Source organism: Melanerpes formicivorus, unplaced genomic scaffold (genome assembly GCF_026170545.1).
Source record: "Melanerpes formicivorus ecotype bairdi unplaced genomic scaffold, bMelFor1.0.p_v2 SCAF_7, whole genome shotgun sequence".
In the NCBI taxonomy this organism is placed as follows: Eukaryota; Metazoa; Chordata; class Aves; order Piciformes; family Picidae; genus Melanerpes; species Melanerpes formicivorus.
In genome coordinates this window covers 7,191,639-7,210,909 of record NW_027142359.1, presented here as the reverse complement: position 1 = coordinate 7,210,909, position 19,271 = coordinate 7,191,639, and the positions used below count along the sequence as shown (strand labels likewise).

At 48.5% G+C, this 19,271-nt stretch overlaps 1 protein-coding gene across 7 annotated transcripts in view; it reads right to left on the bottom strand.

Moving 5' to 3' along the window:
* Window positions 1–19,074, bottom strand: part of MIER1 (MIER1 transcriptional regulator) — a 52,582-nt gene extending 33,508 nt beyond the window's left edge. For 4 of the 7 annotated variants that reach the window (XR_010987627.1, XR_010987628.1, XM_068140866.1 and 1 more), the window contains exon 1: window positions 16,642–16,811. Coding sequence is in view for 3 of the 7 variants with exons in the window: in XM_068140866.1 (XP_067996967.1) it covers window positions 16,642–16,650 (9 nt within the window). In the remaining 4 variants the exon portion in view is untranslated. Of the gene's footprint in view, window positions 1–16,351; window positions 16,469–16,641; window positions 16,812–18,141 lie in introns of those variants that run through there. The other 3 variants (XM_068140868.1, XM_068140870.1, XM_068140867.1) reach the window with 3 other exon arrangements.
* Window positions 19,075–19,271: the final 197 nt, after the last annotated feature.

Below are 19,271 nucleotides of genomic sequence, written 5' to 3'. Positions count from 1 at the left end.
GGCTTGTCCTCACAAGGTTCAGTAAGGACAAGTACTGAGTTCTGCACCTGAGGAGGTACACCGCCAAGCACCAGCACAGACTAGGGGTCATCCTGGTGGAAAGCAACTCCATGGAGAAAGACCTTGGAGTCCTGGTGGACAGCAAATCATCCATGGGACAGCAATGCGCCCTATGGCCAAGAAACCATCAAGAAGAGCGTGTCCAGCCCCTGGCGCACTGTGTCCAGTTCAAGAGAGACAGGGATCTATTGGAGAGAGTCCAGTGAAAAGCTGCAAGGATAATTTCAGAACTTGAACATCTCCCCTATGAAGAAAGACTGAGAGACCTGGGGCTGTTTAGTCCTGAGTAGGCTGAGAGTGGATCTTATTAATGCCTACAAATATGTGAGGGATGGATGTCAAGATGAAGGTGCCAGGCCCTTTTTTGTGGTGCCCAGTGGTAGGACAAGGAACAACAGGTACAAGCTGGAACACAAGAAGTTCCACCTCAACATGAAGAGACACTGTAACAGTGCTGGAGCCCTGGACCAGGCTGCCCAGTGAGGTTGTGGAACGTCCTTCTCTAGAGATCTTCAAAATCCATCTGGATGCATTCCTGTGTGATGTGTGACCTGCCCTAGGTGATCCTGATTTAGTAGGGGCATTGGACTCCATCTCTAGAGGTCTCTTCTAACCCCTACCATTCTGTGACTTCACAGACAGCTTTCAGGAGAACAGTCTTTGGGTCTCTCTGTTCCTTTCTTCCAATCTTTGCCACATCTACTTCATCTGCCCTACTTTGTGGATGACCATCTCTGCCTTTCCTACATTTCTAGTTTAAGTGATGCACTGTCAATCATTTTCTGCCTTCTATTTCTAGCTAGATTCAGTGTCACATTACAACTCATCTGTATTAACAGCCAGCTGCTGCCAAAAGTAGTAGCCTGACCTGTTCCTACCACTCCCATGTGCTTCTGCCACTTGTGTCAGGCCCAGCAACGTGTGCCGGTCCAGCAAAGCAACTTCAAAGAACACTGGTTCTCCATCCCATCAGTCAGCCAAAGTTCTACACTTCAGGCTGCAAATGATCTCAAGCTTGAAGGCAGACACAAGGAGTAGGCTGTATGGCAGGAGATCAGAAGTAACAATCTCTTAGCATTACACATAAGGTGAAAGAGGGGTCAAGAGCACAAGAGCAGCTGAACAACCCCAGTTCCCTCAGCTTGAAGAAAAGGAGGCTGAGGGGAGACCTTCTGGCTCTGTACCACTCTCTGACAGTGTGGCTGGAGCCAGGTGGGGGTTGGTCTCTTCTCCCAAAGAACAAGTCATAGGACAAGAGAAAACAGCCTCAAGCCGGACATGAGGAACAACTTATTTCCCAAAAGGGTTATCAAGGCCTGTCCCAGACTGCCCAGTGATGGAGTTCCTATCCCTGGACAGACTGAAAAGCCATGGATATGTGGTACTGAAGGACATGGTTTAGCAGTTACCTTAACAGTTGGACTCCACAACCTTAAAGGTCTCTTCCAACCAAAACCACTCTATGATTTCATGATTAAAGAGCTGTTTCAAGACAATTACTGATTACCCAACCCTAGTTTCTTGCCTCCAAGTGGGCCACTGTGAACAGGACAGAGCAGATGGGTTTGAGGGCATTTGCTTATGAAGATCTCCTGACAAGAATTGTAGCCCTATGATCTTCACTGGTATCATCAGATCCATGCCAACGTAACAGGAATGCCCGTGAAGAAGGGCACTCCTCTACTTCAGGCTTTTGGTCTCCTGCAGCAGCAATTCACAAGACCCCTTTTTTGCCTCAAGGACACTCATGGGAACAAAGAGCTGCTACCTGTAGAAAGAGAATGGTATCCAAGGCTCAGCAAAGAACTATGAAATACTTACAACATATGGGATGACACTCAAATTGTTCTGTGCACAGCATCAGCAGATAAGAGAGCAGAGAACATTTGTAGTGGGGTCAGAAAGATGAAATACCATTTATGAGGCTCTAACTCATGGACAAGCAGGAAAAACTCAATGGAGCAAGGGAGCGCTGTATGGATACACCACTGCACACATCTTTAAAGACATAGCAGCTGAGTAGTAGGAAGAATACAAAGTGCCCAGGGAAGAGAAAAAGACACTGAGCAACAGCGCATCAGGCTTGGTGGCACTGGCAGACTCTGCCACTGTTTATATTGCACATGTATTTTTATGAGTCTTGGGAAGGAGATACAGAGGAGGTGTTTTCAGAAGGTTAGTGACACATAAAGCAATAACTGAGCCAGAAGATGGTATCCAGTGTATTCTCCAGGGTGTGGAGATAGGAATAAATGGAACTGAAGTTGGCCAGGGTCTTCCAGACAGCTTTAGACTGTCAAGTGATGACTCTAGCAGACAAATCAGACAGTAAAATGCCCAGATTCAGTGCTACTCTGACAGCACAATCCCACTGGAGGCTGGGATGTATGTATGACAAAAGTGAAATGACACAGGAAAAAGTGACCTGGCATCAGAAAAGGTTTATTGAATGCAAAGAGCCTTCAGAATACAATAGTTTTGCACAGTGTAATTTTGAAACCACCACCTCAGCAGCACTTCAGAATGCTGTCAGGCAATAACCACCTGTGCACACTGGCAGGAAGTTGTTCTGCCTTATTCCAGTGCTTTCCAGCTGCTTGGACGGGAATGAGAAACTGTAAAATGTGAAAGACAAGGAGGTAAAGCACTAAACTCTATCTTTAGATTCCTCCAACAGCATGTAAAAAAAAAAACATCTGAACACAGCTGAGAGGACACTGTAATATCCCTGCTACCTCAAGAAGTTCAGCCAAGGCAAGAGTAGGGTCCTGCACCTGAGGATCAATAACCCCCTGCCACCAGGTCAGGTGAGAGGTGACCTGCTGAAAAGCAGCTGTGTGGAGAAAGACCTGGCAGTGATGGTGGACAAGTTCACCATGAGGCGGCAATGGGTCCTAGTGGCCAAGGTAGCAAATGGTGTCCTGGGGTGCATGAAGAAGAGTGTGGCCAGCAGAGTGAGGAAGGTTCTTCTTCCTCCTCTTCTCTGACAAGGCCACATCTGGAGTGCTGGGTCCACCTCTGGGATCCCCAGCTCAAGAGAGACAGGAAACTATTGAAGAGAGTCCAATGAAGGCTACATAGATGCTGTGGGGCCTGGAGCATGTCTGTGAGGAGGAAAGGTTGAGAGACCCGGGACTATTGAGCCTGCAGAAGAGCAGCCTGAGAGGGCATCTGATCAGTGCTCAGCAAGAGCTAAAGGACCCATATGGGGCAAGAGGATGGCACCAGACTCTTTTCAGTGGTGCCCAGTGACAGGACAAGGGGCAAAGGGCACAAACTGGAACCCAGGAGGCTCCATCTGAACAGGAGGAAAAACTTCTTCATTTTAAGGGTGCTGGAGCCCCAGCGCAGGCTGCCCAGAGTTGTGGAATCTCCTTGTCTGGAGAGATTCCAAAGCCAGCTGGCCATTGTGATCCTGGGCAAGCTGCTGTGGGCAGCCCTGCTTTAGCAGTGGGGTTAGACTGGATGATCTCCAGGGGTTGCTTCCAACCCCTACCATGCTGGAACTCTGTGATAAATTTGGTGGTGTACTTGCTAACATCTTCAATATTGTTTACTAGAATCAATTAATAACAAACCAGCTTCAAACCAGCAGTATCTACAGCCTCTACAAGCCAATGACAAATCCACATCCTGTTCAAATTTACTCAGTTCTCTCTAACAGCCCTTGAAGTATTACATAAATCAGTTAAAAACTGAAATTAATTTTGTCTATACTGATAGCAATAAGCCTGACAAATTCATCAAGTACATGCTCAGGTCTTTTGTACTCTGCCACCCAAGGTAACTTCTGGGTTGTAGTTGCTGTGCTTTTGAGGCAGAAAATACTGAAATATTAAAGCCGGTAACAAAACCTTAAAATGCAGCAGCACTGCCTGTTATGTAACAGCACAACGAATGAAGCTGGAGCAGTGGGGACATGGCATTTCCTCACCACCACACATGCATGTGGCTTCCTCAGCACCAAAGCTTCACTGCACTAAGCAAATTAAATTAGTAACCTGCAAGCCGAAATGCGCAGTGTGCTCATCACAACTCACAATCATTCCCAAAATGAAGGTATAGTGACATGTGCTGGGTTACACCCATCCTGGTGTGGGGGGGAAGAGGGTTGCAAGAGCACTGCCTCCCCCAGGGGACAACAGAAACCTGATCCAGGTGGACTTGGCTTCCCCCTCCCAGAAGGAGGGGTCCCCCGGGTCTGAGTTGCTCTGTTCCTCTCCCCCTTCCCGTCCAGCAAGACTATAAAGCGGGGAGCACAGTGGCCATCTCTCTCTTTGCTCCTGCCTCACCTATTTGAAAGGACCAACAGCCACTGCTGGCCTCCTGGTTCTACCACACGGTCAGGCCTGATCTTCTCCCTGCCTCATCCATGCTTCTCTAGAGGACTGAAATCCACATATACCAAGGGGGATACAAGGCCATGCAAGTTTGGTTCTGTATATTTTCCTATTCATCCTTATTCCTTACCCTTGTAAATCCACCCTGTTATTGCTATATATACATTGTTAAAAAAATTTACTTCTCCTACTTCCAAACAACTCCAGATTATTTTTTGGTAGATTTGCCTCCAGTCTCTTCAGGGGCAGGGGGAGAATTTCTGTCTCTTGCTACCATCTGAGCTCTTAAACTTCAGTTAAGGCTCAAACCACTACAATATTTTGGTGCACCAATGTGGGGCTTGAAAAATAGTTTTTTATTTTGAAAGTAATGCTTTGTTTGGAAAGAAAGGATTGGAAGTAGAGACGTCAATTTTGAAGATTCTAATGTTCCAAGCTTTTGCATGGGTTTTTGGCTGGATCTTTTGGACCCATATCTATAAACTAATAACTTATCATGTGGTTTGGTTAATGATAGAGATGCTGCTTGACTAGATAAAAACTTTACCAATGCAGTTGGGCATGTACCTCTTAAATTCTATGAATTTCATCAGCAGTAGTAACTTCTCTGACACAGAGAATTTTTCTGAATCAGGCTATGAAACTAACCGTGTAGGCAAAAATGTCTTTGAGGGAAAATTGCATTATATAACTGTATGTTTTATTTTTTTAAATGTAATATTTATTGTAGCATTCACGCTGGCCATGCGGGGAGGGGGAAGGTGCTAACCCATTAAGAACTCTACAATGGGGACAACGGGCAGAGGGACAATGGGCACGATACAGTCCTTTGTAAACTCTGATAGTCGAAGAGGGGGAATGTAGTGAACACTGTAAGCACTGTGTAAGCAGGGACACAAAGAGGGAGGGGTCAGGGTGTAGTGAGTGCTACCCAGCAAAAAGGGCTACCCCTCTCAGCCTCAGCCCAAACACAATGGTTTGCCCCACCACCGGCAGTTCCCCACTTAACCCCTGATGCTCCTGCCCACATATTTTCTCTAGCATCTGTCACCACACGCAGGAAAAAATGCAAAAATCATCTCCAAACACGGATGGTGAGGAATGCACGTTGGCAGGACCCAGCGCATTGTAGAACCCACAGGTGGATGAGGATGACTCAGATCAAGGGATAACTACTACTACATCTCTGCCCAGAAAGGAATTAAGGCAAACTCGCCTGGATTACGCACAGAAAGAGGGTGAGACAATACTAAGCTGTGCCCCGAGATGTTGGGATGGGGGTGTGGACACGGTAGACCAGGATAAGAGGGAGGCAAAGCTTTTAGGCTGTCTCATGATGCCAGTTTGAACAAAGAATTGGTAAAACTCGATGAAACACATACTCTCTGGGCCCAGATCCTCAATGCCATAAAAACCCAGTACTGCTCAAACGACAACCTGTCCTGGGCCCCAATTAGATGGACAGCTATGGAACAGGGCATACAGTATCTGAGACAGATGGCCATGCTGGAATTTATTTATGGAGACAGCCAGCTCCCCTTGGACCCAGATGAGGTGCCCATGAAACAGTCCCTCATAAAGAAACCCACCCAGGGTGCCCCTCAAAAACATGCACAGACACTAGGAGGGATGCTCCAGACTGTACAGAATGGAAGTCCTAAAACTGTCTGTGAATTTTGCTAGCAACTTTGAGGGAATATGAGGACAGTGTAAATCAGAGACCCACAATCTCAGCCATAGAAACTATGACTAAAGAGCTTAAGGCCTCCCTGTTTGAACTGAAAAAAGGGAATGAAACCTCCTTTTCCCCTTCTCCTTCAGAATGGGTCCATGTTTCAGCAATCAGGAATAGGCATCCTCCTAGGAGATCACCCCAAGCTAATCAGGGGATGTCAAGGGGAGGATTCTCTGTGGTCACAGAGGAAAACATGGGACACCTGGCACGGCCAACCCACCTCTGTCCTTGGGAGCAGAGTGTGGGAACTGCAAAGTGGCCACAATGGAGATTACTTGCCCAGGAGAAAGGCTGCCCCAGTTTCCCAGAGGGATCCTTCTTGCTCAAGAAACCCTTCTCCTAGTAACACAGGACCCTGTGACAAGTGTGAGCATTGCCACCAGCATTAGGGGTGCCCTACCTCCAGCCAGGTGGAGGCCAGGGAGAACAGACTGTACTGGGATGTTTATGTGAAATGGCCTGGCAGGGAGCTCACACAGGGGCCCAATGCACCCTGATACCATCGAGGTACAAAGGGGCTGAGCCCATAAGCATTCAGGGAGTCATGGGGGGTTCACCAGATTTGACTGTACTGCAGGCTGAGAGAAGCCTGACTGGGAATGAGTGGGGAAAGCACACCATAGTGACTGGTCCAGATGCACCTTGCATTCTTGGCATTGACTTTCAAGAGGATTGAATCAGACAATGGAGCCCATTTCAAGAACCGTATCGTAAGGGACTGGGCAAAAGACCATGGGACTGAGTGGATTTACTATATCCCATATCATGCACCAGCTGTGGGGAAGGTTGAATGCTACAATGGCTTGCTAAAGACCACCCTAAAAGCCATGGGGGATGGAACCTTTAGGAACTGGGAAAAACACCTAGCTCAAGCCACTTGGTTAGTGAACAGCAGGGGAGGGGATCTGTGAACTAAGCTGGCCCTGCCCAGTCCAACTTGCTGCAAACAGTGGATGGAGATGGAGTTGCTGTGATTTCTGAGAAAAAACTGCTGGGGAACTTGGTGTGGGTTTCCCCTGCTGCCGGTGGGGGCAGACCAACCCAAGGGGAGGTTTCTGCTGAGGGGCCTGGTCACACATACTGGGTTATGCTAGAAACTGGGGACATTCAGCATATCCCACAGCAAACGTAACTCTGGCTGAGAGGGGATGAACCCAGAGAGGTAACACAGATCAATGTAATATAGTCACTGTATAATAGTTATAAATTGTTCTGAGTTTTGTCCCTCCTAATTTAATACCAAGCTAGCATCCAGGATTCAACATGAACCCACCGCACACAAGCACAAATCCAGAGGATTTCTGCATCATCTCACCTGCACCGGTTCCTGATGCCCTACAGCAACAGACCGCTCCTGATTCTCCCTTTCAAAGACAAAGACAGTTTCCTGGTTCCTGATTTTTCTCCACATTCTTGCCCAGCACAAGCAGCACCTGCATCAACCAGCACCGGAGAGAGAGAGACTGCCCTGAGACAGGGACAGCTGGGATAAAAAAGGATTTGCATCAAGAACTCTAATACCAGATTTTTCACAACTGGATAAAGGGACTGTGAGAGGAAAGTGGAACAGAGGGGTAGACTGTGCTGGGTTACATCCTGGGGGGCAGAGGGTTGCAAGAGCCCTGCTTCCCCCAAGGGACAACAGAAACCTGATCCAGGTGGACTTGGCTTCCCCCTCCCAGGAGGAGGGGTCCCCCGGGTCTGAGTTGCTCTGTTCCTCTCCCCCTTCCCGTCCAGCAAGACTATAAAGCGGGGAGCACAGTGGCCATCTCTCTCTTTGCTCCTGCCTCACCTATTTGAAAGGACCAACAGCCACTGCTGGCCTCCTGGTTCTACCACATGGTCAGGCCTGATCTTCTCCCTGCCTCATCCATGCTTCTCTAGAGGACTGAAATCCACATATACCAAGGGGGATACAAGGCCATCCAAGTTTGGTTCTGTATATTTTCCTATTCATCCTTATTCCTTACCCTTGTAAATCCTCCCTGTTATTGCTATATATATATTGTTAAAAAATTTACTTCTCCTACTTCCAAACAATTCCAGATTTATTTATTTTTTTAAAATTACCTCCAGTCTTTTTGGGGGCAGGGGGAGGATTTCTCGGTTTCTTGCTACCATCTGAGCTCTTAAACTCCAGTTAAGGCTCAAATCACTACATGACAGAATCCCAGAACTCGAGCATGGAAGGGACCTCTGGAGATCATCCAGTCCAAACCCCCTGCTAAAACAGGGGCACTCATAGAAGCTTGACCAGGATCACAATGGCCAGCTGGGTTTGGAAGCTCTCCAGACAAGGAGACTCCACAACCTCTCTGGGCAGCCTGATCCAGCACCCTCACACCAAACAAGCTTCTCCTCATCTTCAGATGGAACCTCTTCAGCTCACATGAATACTACTCAAGAACTCCATGAAAGTGAAGGTCTCAATACACATGGTTTACACACTAACCCCACAGTTCAAACTGAGAACAGGAGCTCATCAGCTAAAAAAAAAATGTGAAAAGTACATCTCTGAACTGCTGAAGTCTTATGGAGTGATTGTGGCAGCCATTTAATAAGCTCTCCAGTGAGCTAAACAATGGCCTGGGAATAAACAGCTAGTTAAAATGGTGAAGAAGATAATTTCCTCAAAAGGACATGTGTCACTATTCAGGGTGTTTCACTGGAATGCTCACAGCTCCATTCTGTCCTGCTCTCCCAAGGTTGTCTATCAAAATAACTTGTGGAACAAGTTGAAGGCTAACCAGCTGAAAATCAGTTCTGTGAAAAAAGAATGGCATCCTAGAATTCATCAAAAAGAATGCGGCCAAGAGGTTCAAGGAGGTTATCCTGCTCCTCTGCTCTGTCCTAGTGACAGCATGGCTGGAGTACTTGGTCCAGTTCTGGGATCCCCAGTTCAAGAGAGACAAGGAACTACTGTAGAGTCCAGGGAAAGCTCCAAAGATGCTGAGGAGCCTGAAGCATCTCTGTGAGGAGGAAAGACTGAGGGACCTGGGGCTGTTGAGCCTGGAGAAGAGCAATCTGAGAGGGGATCTGATCAAAGCTCAGCAAGAGCTAAAGGACCTGTGAGGGGCAAGAGGATGGGGATAAACTCCGTGACAGGACAAGGGCCAGTAAGCACAAACTGGAACCCAGAAGGTTTCACCTGAACAGAAGAAGAAATTTGTTTTGTGTGAGATGCTGGAGCCCCGGATCAGGCTGCCCAGAGAGGTTGTGGTACCTCCTTTTCTGGAGAGCTTCCAAACCCACCTGGCCACTGTCATCCTGGGCAAACCACCGTGAGTGCCCCTGCTAAACTGCATGGCATTCAGAAGTCCCTTTCCAATCTTCAACATGCTGGGATTTTGGGATCCTGATCCTAAGTACCAAGAAGTAAACTCAAAAACATCTACATTCTATCCCAGACAAAGAAGTCCACAAAACTATTACAACAGAAAACAAATCCTTTGAACAACCAAGTCTAGTTGAAAGGCATCCCAGCCCATGGCAGAGAGGTTGGCAGTAGATGATCTTGAGGTCCCTTCCAACTTAAACCATTCTATGAAAACCTCTTTTCCAATGTTAGAATTGCAGAATATTAACTGCTACTGTTTGCCCTTCAACAGCTTGTCAGGAAAACTGAGGGAACACAAGCAGGGACTCTACCCAACCACTTTGGAGTTAATCCTCTCACCAAGGAGAGGAGATAATTGAATTCCCAGCTCTACATTAAGTTCACAGACACATCTGTGAAGAATTCTAAAGAAAAAACAAACAAACAAAAATCCAAAAACTGTGACAAAATGAAACAAATCAACAAAAACTTGACAATTCAGTTAAGGCTGAGATCAAATAAGACCAAAACAACAACAAAAAATTAGTTGTGCTCAACAGGACAGATGGATGTAAATCACTGATTTTAACCATGATACAGATTGGGCAGCAGGAAACCTTGATTTAATCAATTTTGGCCTTCCTTATTTTGTATCTCATAAGCTCTGTCCTCCCTGAGTGTTAAAACATCTCCATTTACAAGCACATTAATGATGGTGTCAACTTTACTGCTGCTTCCTACAGGGCTATTACACATTTATGCACCTGGTTTGAAAGTAATAGCAGAGCTTAATAAAAATACAAAGATTAGGAATGTAAAAATAAATAATAATAAAAAAAGGTTATTAGGAATGGTTATAGATCCTGTAGTTCTTAAATGTTATGGCCTGAAGTAGTTTCAGGCTGGGTATGAAAAGTAAAATTCAGTTATGTTCAAATTTAAGAGTCTTTAAGTTAAACACCTCCCTGGAGGTGTTCAAGGCCAGGCTGGATGAGGTCTTGAGCAGCCTGGTCTAGTGTGAGGTGTCCCTGCCCATAACAGGGGGGTTGGAATTAAACGATCTTTAAGAACCCTTCCAACCCAAACCATTCTATGAATCTCTGAAAGAAGTAAAACATTCATGAGAAAAAAAAAAAAGAAAAATTAACAGAAATTATGAATTTGAAGATGATTTACTACCACACAATGGTAATAAAGTGGTCTCCAGCACCCTCACACCAAACAAGTTACTTCTCCTGTTCAGCTGGAATCTCCTGAGTTCCAGTTTGTGCCCATAGCCCCTTGTCCTGTCACTGGGCATCCATTGAGAAGAGTCTGACCCCACCTTCTTGACTTCTGTGTTTCTTGCCTGACATTCAGGAAATCCATTCCATTTTTTAACCCCACAGAAAATTCACTCTGCAGAATTTAAAAACAAAAAGCTGACCACCCTTGGCTTGAAGGTGGTCAATTTCCTGCTCAAGAGCTGGGAGAAACAGGAATCTTAATTTTCAGCCAAAGTAAGTGGTCAGAGCTGCACAGGACAAGGACATTGTGTGAGGAGAAGCTGAGTCAATCTCAGCTTGACATTTCTGGGAGGCAGAATACATCATCATCCTGTGGATCCCCATGATAGGTTCTCTGCTGCCTCGTGCCAGCCCTCAAACCAGCACCAGTCTTTGCTGGATCTTCCTATTAGCTGATACAACTGGTTACCCTGCAGGAAGCTCTTCACATCTTCCTAAGCTAGTGAACTGAATCAACCTACAGAAGACCATGAAGCATCTAGACTAGATGTAAGGAAGAGAATTTTTACCCTGAGGTTAATTAGGCATTAGCCTAGGTCACCCAGAGGTGGGAGATGTCCCATCCCTGGAACCATTCCAAGTAAGGTTGTTCAGGGCTCCGAGTAACCTGTTCTAGTTGAAGATATACCTGCTGACTGCAAGGTGGGTTGAGCTAGATGATCTTTGAAAGACCCTTCAGCCCAAAACATTCTGTGATTCTATACAAAAGCAGCAGAAGAAGGACCTCCCCTTTCAGGCAGCCAGGAGCTGTTAGACCTCTTCAACCCATGTCCAACACCCCTCAACCCATAATTCATAGAATCATTTGGTTTGGAAGGGACCTTAAAGATAATCTAGTTCCAACCCCATGCCATGGTCAGAGACACCTTCCACTAACCCAGGTTGCTCAAGGCCTCATCCAGTCTGGCTTTGAAAACCTCCAGGGAGGGGGCATCCACAGCCTCCCTGGGCAACCTGTTCCAGTGCCTCACCAACCCCACTGGAAAGAATTTCTTCCTAATCTCTAATTCTACCCTCCTCAATCATAATACCATTCCCTCTGCAACCCCACCTCTGACCAAACATGACTACCCTCTTCGCCATGCAGCTGCTCTGGTACTTATTCTTCAGCCAGTTATTTAAATAAACCAATCCAACAAAACAACAACCTCCTCATTTTCTCATTCCTGTTCCGTGTTTGGTATCCTGGCAAGTGCCTGCTAGAACCAAACTGGTGCATCCCATCATGGACCAAAAGAAAGAAAACAGCAGGAACTCATTGCTCCCAGAAATGACAACAGGTATTTGTCTGTCTGTCTTCCCAATGCAAAAGGCAGATCCCAGCTCTTCCATGTTTGTGATATCAAAAGGTCTCATTCTCATTTATCATGGAATCACAGATTGCTTTGGCTTGGAAGACACCTGTCAGAGTCATCCAGTCCAACCCCCCTGCAGTCAGCAGGGACATCCGCAGCTAAAGCAGGTTGTTCAGCGCCCCAAACAACTAGACCTGCAATGTTCCAGGGATGGGCTTCATACCACCTCTCTGGGCAACCTGGGCCAGGTTCTCACCACCCTCAGTGTCAAACATTTCTCCCTTCTTTCCAGTCTGAGTCTCCCTCTTTAAGTTTCATCTATCACCTCCTGTCCTGTCACAAGACCCAAGAAAAAGTCCGTTCCCAGCTTTCTCATCATCCCCTTGAAGCACTGAAAAGTCCACAAGGTCTCCATGGAGCCTTCTCTTCTCCAGGCTGAACAACCCCAACTGTCCCAGCTTGGCCTCAAAGCAGAGGGCTTCCAGCCCTCCCACCATTGCTGTGGCCTCCTCTAATCCTGCTCCAGCAGGTCCCTGTCTGCTGTACTGAGGACTCTAGAGCTGGCCCCAGAACTGCAGGTGGGGTCTCAGCAGGGGGACAGAATCCCCTCCCTGCCCCTGCTGCTGGGGATCAGCCCAGGACAGGGCTGGCTCTGGGCTGGCAGTGCACAGTGCTGGCTTGTGTCCTGCTTTTCACCCACCAGCAGCCCAAATCCTTCTCATTAGGTCTGATCTACAGCCCTTCATCCCCCAGCCTGTATTGATAACAGGGCTGCCCTGACCCAGGTGCAGGACCTTGCACTTAGCCATGCTGAACCTCAAGAGGTTCACACAGGCCCCCTTCTCAAGCTTGTTCAGGTCCCACTGGATGCAGAACTGTATTTTAGTCCAACATTATCGATGACTGAATAAACAGCAAATATTCTCTTTCAATTCCTCATCAAGCTTTTCAGTCAAAAACATCTTCTCCATAGGTACTAAAAGACCCCTTTGTGGGAAAAATGTGGAGCAGCATCCACTCCACCACAACTAAATAAGCAGCTTAAGGCACGATATGGGACACAAAGCTTGAGCTCATTTCAAGTTCAAAGATTCATAGAATGGTTTGGGTTGGAAAGGACCTTGAAGATCATCTAGTTAGAGATGTTTCTTTTCTGCTTTATGCCTAGAACAATCTTCTAACATGTTGGTATACGAGGACTCAAAGCAACCACGTGAAACTGCTTTGAAGTAAAATGAAACCCTAATAAAGGTTATTAATCCCAAATCTCAAACCAGTTTAATATATATTCAAAATTCTCCTTTTTTCTTTTCTTTTTTTTTTTCCCTTCTCTTTTTCTCCTAACCTCTGCTCTAATAAGCATCTACAAAACTGAAACAGCATTTTTTGGTTAATTTAGTTTCATTTTGGTTTCACTTTCTGGGCTCATTTACTGCCTAACCAGGTTCTGAGCTCCTGTCTGAAGCACTTTCCTGTCAAATTTTAAAAGTTTCATAAATTCTACTGTTTAGTTTTGAGGTTTCCAAGGCTGATATCAAAGCCTGGCTAATCCTCTAGAATGTAGCATCTCAGGATCGTTCCTGAGTGAGGGATGAGTTCCTGTGCATTCCTTCAGTTAGCACAAGATTTTCCACTGGAGAAAGACAAGGAAGAGAGGCACAACTGGAATCTCACTTTCCACCTGCATTTTCAAACCCAGGATGGTCCCAGGCCCTTTGTTTGCCAAGATAGACAAATCTAAGGACTGCCTGAATTATCAACTTCCCTTGCTCCCTCTCAATATAGTACTACACAGTGAATTACACTGCTAACAAAGCTCTCCTCCAGCCTACCATCTCATAGCAGCAACTGTCTTCAATTCCTCTCTAGGCAGATGGTTGACACCAGAACTTTGGTGGCAATGCCGTGCTAAGGAGACTTCCCATTCCCTACTTTATCTCCTGAATTGTACTGGGAATCATATTCAGGACATTGCTTCCTGTTTAAATCACTGAAATCAAATATTATTTTTCTAAATTCCACTTCTACTCTGCCCTGGTGAGGTCACAGCTGGAGTACCAGCTCCAGTTCTGAGCTCCCCAGTTCAAGAGAAACAGGGAAACTAATAGAGAGAGTCCAGTGGAGGGCACAAAGGTGCTGAGGGGCCTGGAGCATCTCTGTGAGAAGGAAAGGTTGAGAGACCTGGGGCTGTTGAGCCTGGAGAAGAAAAACCTGAGAGGGGATCTTCTCAACATTCAGCAAGAGCTAAAGGACCTGAGAGAGGCAAGAGGATGTGACCAGACTCTTCCCAGTGGTGGCCAGTGACAGGGCACAAACTGGAACCCAGGAAGTTCCATTTGAACAAAAGCAGCAACTTGTTTCGTGTGAGAGTGCTGGAGCCCTGGCCCGGAGAGGCTGTGGAGTCTCCTTCTCTGGAGAGCTTCCAAACCCATAAAGACATTGCGATCCTGGACAAGCTGCTGTGGGTGACTCTGCTTCATCAGGGCATTGGACAATCTGGATAACCTTCAGAGATCCCTTTCAATTCCCACCATGCTGGGATCCCCTGTATTTCAATTGTTCCCTAAACCAGAGTGCAGTGCAATCACTCCAACACAACAACAGAGAAGGAACATCAGCCAAGCCCATGCTGCTCCTGCCACCTCTGCGTTACTGAACTCATCCCACAGGTGGATCAAAGCCCTCATTACTTCTTTCATTGAATGCTAAGGGTTGGAACCTAAAATAAAGAAGCCAAAATAGGACAAAGAACTCATCTTAGCTTTTCTTCCACACACTGAAGGGGAAAAACACCTTTTCCTTTCAAAAAGTACCAAGACTGACATGTAACAGAAGTCTTAACAACATCCATAAAGTGACAACAAAAGCTGCCTGCCCTCCCCAACCCACTGACTCTTTATTGCTGTCTGCAGTACAACTGCCATCCAGCCCTCCACGCTGCTGTAACCTCGATGTAAGTACGTGACAACCCAGAATAGGAAGTAATTCAGCACGTCGCTGGTGGCTCCTCAACAACATGGCGAACATAGCTCCCACCACAAGGGCATTTCACAATAATTCTGGGGTTTGTTAAACAAAACTTACACAGAATTAGTGAAACTCAACACAAAGCTGGTGAACAGCATGATGCCTACATCAGTATGGGCTCCACGTTGTCTCTCCAACTTTGTAAGTGACAGGAATTTAAGAGGCACATTTTTTGCAGCTAAGAAATCAGTCAAGGATCAGACCTGTGATTTTCTGCCCCTCATGGTAAAAAAAAAAAAAGTCTTTTTGTCTAACTTCTAAGATTAGATGAGTACATTTTGTACTAGTAACAAAATGAATGTTTCGTTACAGCTTTCATTTGGGAGTGAAAGATAAAATAAATGTAAGTAAAAATTCACACTCATTCAGGAGTTTGAAAGGAAGAGGGGAAGAAAGCTCACCTACAAAATGTTCTAACCCTGCTATCTCTAACTCCCCCCAGCCTAGCCTGGCCTGGGAGAAACATTTGTCCCACAGAATAGATTTAATTTTTATTTAATACCAGAGCTTTCAAATAAACATTTCCAAACCATTTGTCAACACCGTTCAAGCAGCATATTACCTCAAGATGGGAATCAGAGGGTAAATCTGAAGAAAACTTAATGAAGTATCTATTCATCTGTCCTAACTTGTCTCCTAAGAAGCAAAAGAGCTGCTCTTGCAGATCCTATCGAGATGGACAAATCCACACCTCAATAATCAAACACGTATCTCACTCTGCCTCCTACAGAAGAAAAGAGGTCAAGAAGCCTTCTCCTATTTCCTGCAACTCCCCTCAATGGTCCTTCTCCCTTTTTCAGGGGAGAGGTTTGCCTTCTCCCAGGAGACTGTAAAGGCTGCTTGTCTACCTACAAAGGCAATTACCTTTTATCTTAACGACTACAAAGAGATATTTAAATGAAATAAATATAGGTTTTCTCCTGGAGCAATGGTGCTCCAACCAAAGCCCTGGAGAAGCAGCTCTGCCACTGGGACAGTGGCAGACGCTGGAAGCTGGCATCCCTCTCCACCCCGAAGGGATTATTCTCCCGCATGCCACAGCTGGCAAGGCTACCCCAATTTCCACCCCCCTCAAGACGAACCCCGTCCCAAGGAAGGCGCAGGCCCCTTCGCCCCGCCCTCGTTGCTCGGAGCAGGGCCCCGGTCCCCGGCTGAACCGGGGGCTCCTCTTTAGCGTCCCCACGAAAGGGCTGAGAAGGGTAAAGCTATGGCTCTCCGGACCCGCAACCGAGGCACACCCCCGGTACAGCTCTCTGCCCGGTGGCGACCACCTCCCGGTGCCACCCTCTCACCGTTTCCATCTCCCCGGCCCGCCCGTCCGGGCCGAGCTCAGCTCCCACTCGCGCCCCGCCGCCGCTGCCGACACGGGCCCGGCGCCCCGAGGCGAGACTCCCCGTCCCGGGCCGGTAGGCCCCGGAAGGGATCGGCCAGGGGAAGACCGGGGCTGCGGTAGCGGGGTGGTGCCCCGCCAGCCGTCGCAGCTTCCCACAGCCCCACCACTAACTTATGGCACGCTCCGCCCGGCCTCGGCCCCGCGCAACAAGTTCGCGGGCAGGCCCCCGCCCCACCGCCGCGCTCTCACCTCCGCCATGTTCGCTGCGCGGGCGGGCCGGCGGGCGGCGGCGGGCGGGGAGGGAAGAAGGGAGAGGACGGGGAGCGGGGAGGGGTCACATCGCCGCGCGGCGGAGCAAGCAGCACCGGCGGGTCAGTCTGCGCGGCGGCAGCGACGGCGGCGGGAGCCGGGGAGCGGCGGCAGGGGGCGGGTGCAGGGCGGGGCTAGGCTGTGCACTACGTCACCACGCACGGCCCCACCCCGTCGCGCGCGGGAAGCCAGCTGCGCGCGCCCCACCTGCCACTCAAGGGGCAGCTCACACCCACTGCGCCTTTCACTCAAGGGGCAGGACCCACCCCTCAGATATCGTCAGCGTTCAGGCTCCGCCCCGAGTCTGTCATTCAAGTGAAGGACCCCACCCAGCGGCTGTCACTCAAAGCTCAGCCCCCGCCCCCGCGCCTGTCAGCCGTGAGCGGCCCGCCCGGCGCCGACCCATCTCAGCTTCGGAGCAGCTGCGGCCATTTCCTCCTTAGCAGGATGGGCTGTAAAAGCCTCTGTCCTGCGCCTGTATGCGAGCCCTTCATTGAATCCTTTGGTTAGGAGAAGCCTTTAAGATCATCAGGTCCAACCACTAACCCAGCATTACCATGTCACCATTTAAAACGTCCCTCAGCACCACATCTACACGGCTTTGAAATCCCTCCACCGCTGCTCAGGGCAGCCTGAGCCAGCACTTGACAATCCTTTTGGGAAGAAATTGTTCCTCATGTCCAACATAAACCTCTCTTGAGGCAACTTGAGGCCACTTCCTCTTGTCCTATTACTTGTTCCTTGGGACGGGAGACCAACTCCTTTCAGGGAGTTGTAATGAGCTAGGTCCCCCCTCAGACTCATTTTCTCCAGTCTGAACAATTCCAAGTCCTTTAGCTGCTCCTCACAAGACTTGTGCCCTGGACCCTTCCCCAGCTTCTCTGGACCTGCTCCAGCACCTCAGAGACTCACACAGAATCATCATGGCTGGAAAAGACCTGCAAGATCAAGTCGAACCATTACCCAACTCTACCAGGGCCACTACTACGCTATATCCTTGAGCACTGTATCTACACAGCTTTTAAATACAGCCAGTGATGGGGATACAACCACTGCCCCTGGCAGCCTGTTCCAGTCTTTGAAACCCTTTTGGCACAGAATCTCTTCCTAAAGTCTAACCTAACCCTTTCCCAGCATAACTTGATACCAATCTCCTTCTTGGAGTAAGTGACCCAGGATTCAAGCTATGACCTCACCAGTGCCCAGTACAGGTGGGCAATCACTACCCTCCTCCTGCTGACCACACTATTGCTGATCCATATCAGGACACTGGTGGTCTTCTTGGCCACCTGGGCACACACTTGCTCATCTCCAGTGGGTGTTGATCAACAGCCCCGTATTAATTTCCACCAGGCAGCTTTCCAGCCACTCTGCCCCATGCCTGGAGCGGTCCACAACAGTTCCCTCCCACCTGGCTCCTGCCCCAGAAGTCATACTCACGTGGTGAGGCACACAGGTGTGGACAGGGTCTCACCAACGATGGAGCATTCAATGAGGTCCTCAGGGAACAGTTCTTGACCCACTCCTGCTGTGTATGACAGTCTCAGGTGGGATAATATCAACCAGGCTAAACTAGTCCTACACAAAGGGTGGGGGAAAACCAAAACAAAACAACAAAAAAAAACCCCAAACCAACCCACAAAAAACCCAAAAAACAACAAACAGCCAAAAATCACCCACACCCCAAACAGACACCCAGTCCTAACTCTACCTCTTTTCCCTAAGTGCTTCCCTACTGCCTCACCCGCCCAGGTTCAGTTCTGTTTTAGGGCTGGTACAAGGACACAGAGAGTCCTGCAATGCAAAGAGGAAAGCTCCTGATCCAGAAGTCTGGCATTACAATTAAAAGCGAGGACACTATGTATAAATCCTTTGGAGAAGCCTGTTTGCCTCCATCTCCAGAGGAAAGCCTGTGGCTGCTCTTCCTCTGCTTCAAGTCCTTGCCAGCCTAGGGTTGGGCTGGGGGCTGCCCGCTTCTGCTCAGACCATTTACGATGTGAAGCCACTCTACTGACACCAGCTTTCCCACCAAACCCTCAAAACTGGTCCCCGTGGGGTGATGCTGAAAGGCACCCACCCGCCATGCAACTTTGCTGACTCAACCAAACGAAGGGGAAAAAAACCAAAACAACAAAAAACCCAAACAAACACCGAACCCACAAAAACCCCCAACAAACCCAAAGGCCTAAATCTTTCCCTAAAATACCCAGACTTGCCCCGATCCCCGCCACCGGGGCCGAGGTTTTACGGCGGGGTGGCAGAAGCTCCTGTCTCCCCAGGATCGCTGCGGAGCTTTGTGCTTCAGTGACAAAGGGGGCGCGGGGGCTGCCGCGGCCCTGACGGCAGAGGAGGAGCCCCGGGGCCGGACAGGGGGAGGCGGAGGGGCGAGGCGAGGCGGCCCAGCCCCGCCGGGCACGGAGAGGGGCCCGGGGACGGGCCGGCCGCGGGGGTCCCTCCTCAGGCGGGCGGACGCGGGGGAGAACGGGGCCCGCGCGCCATAGCTCGACCTATCGGTGACGCCGTTCTTGGCAAGCCAATCCCTGCGCCGTGTCTTGAGGGGGGCGCTGCCA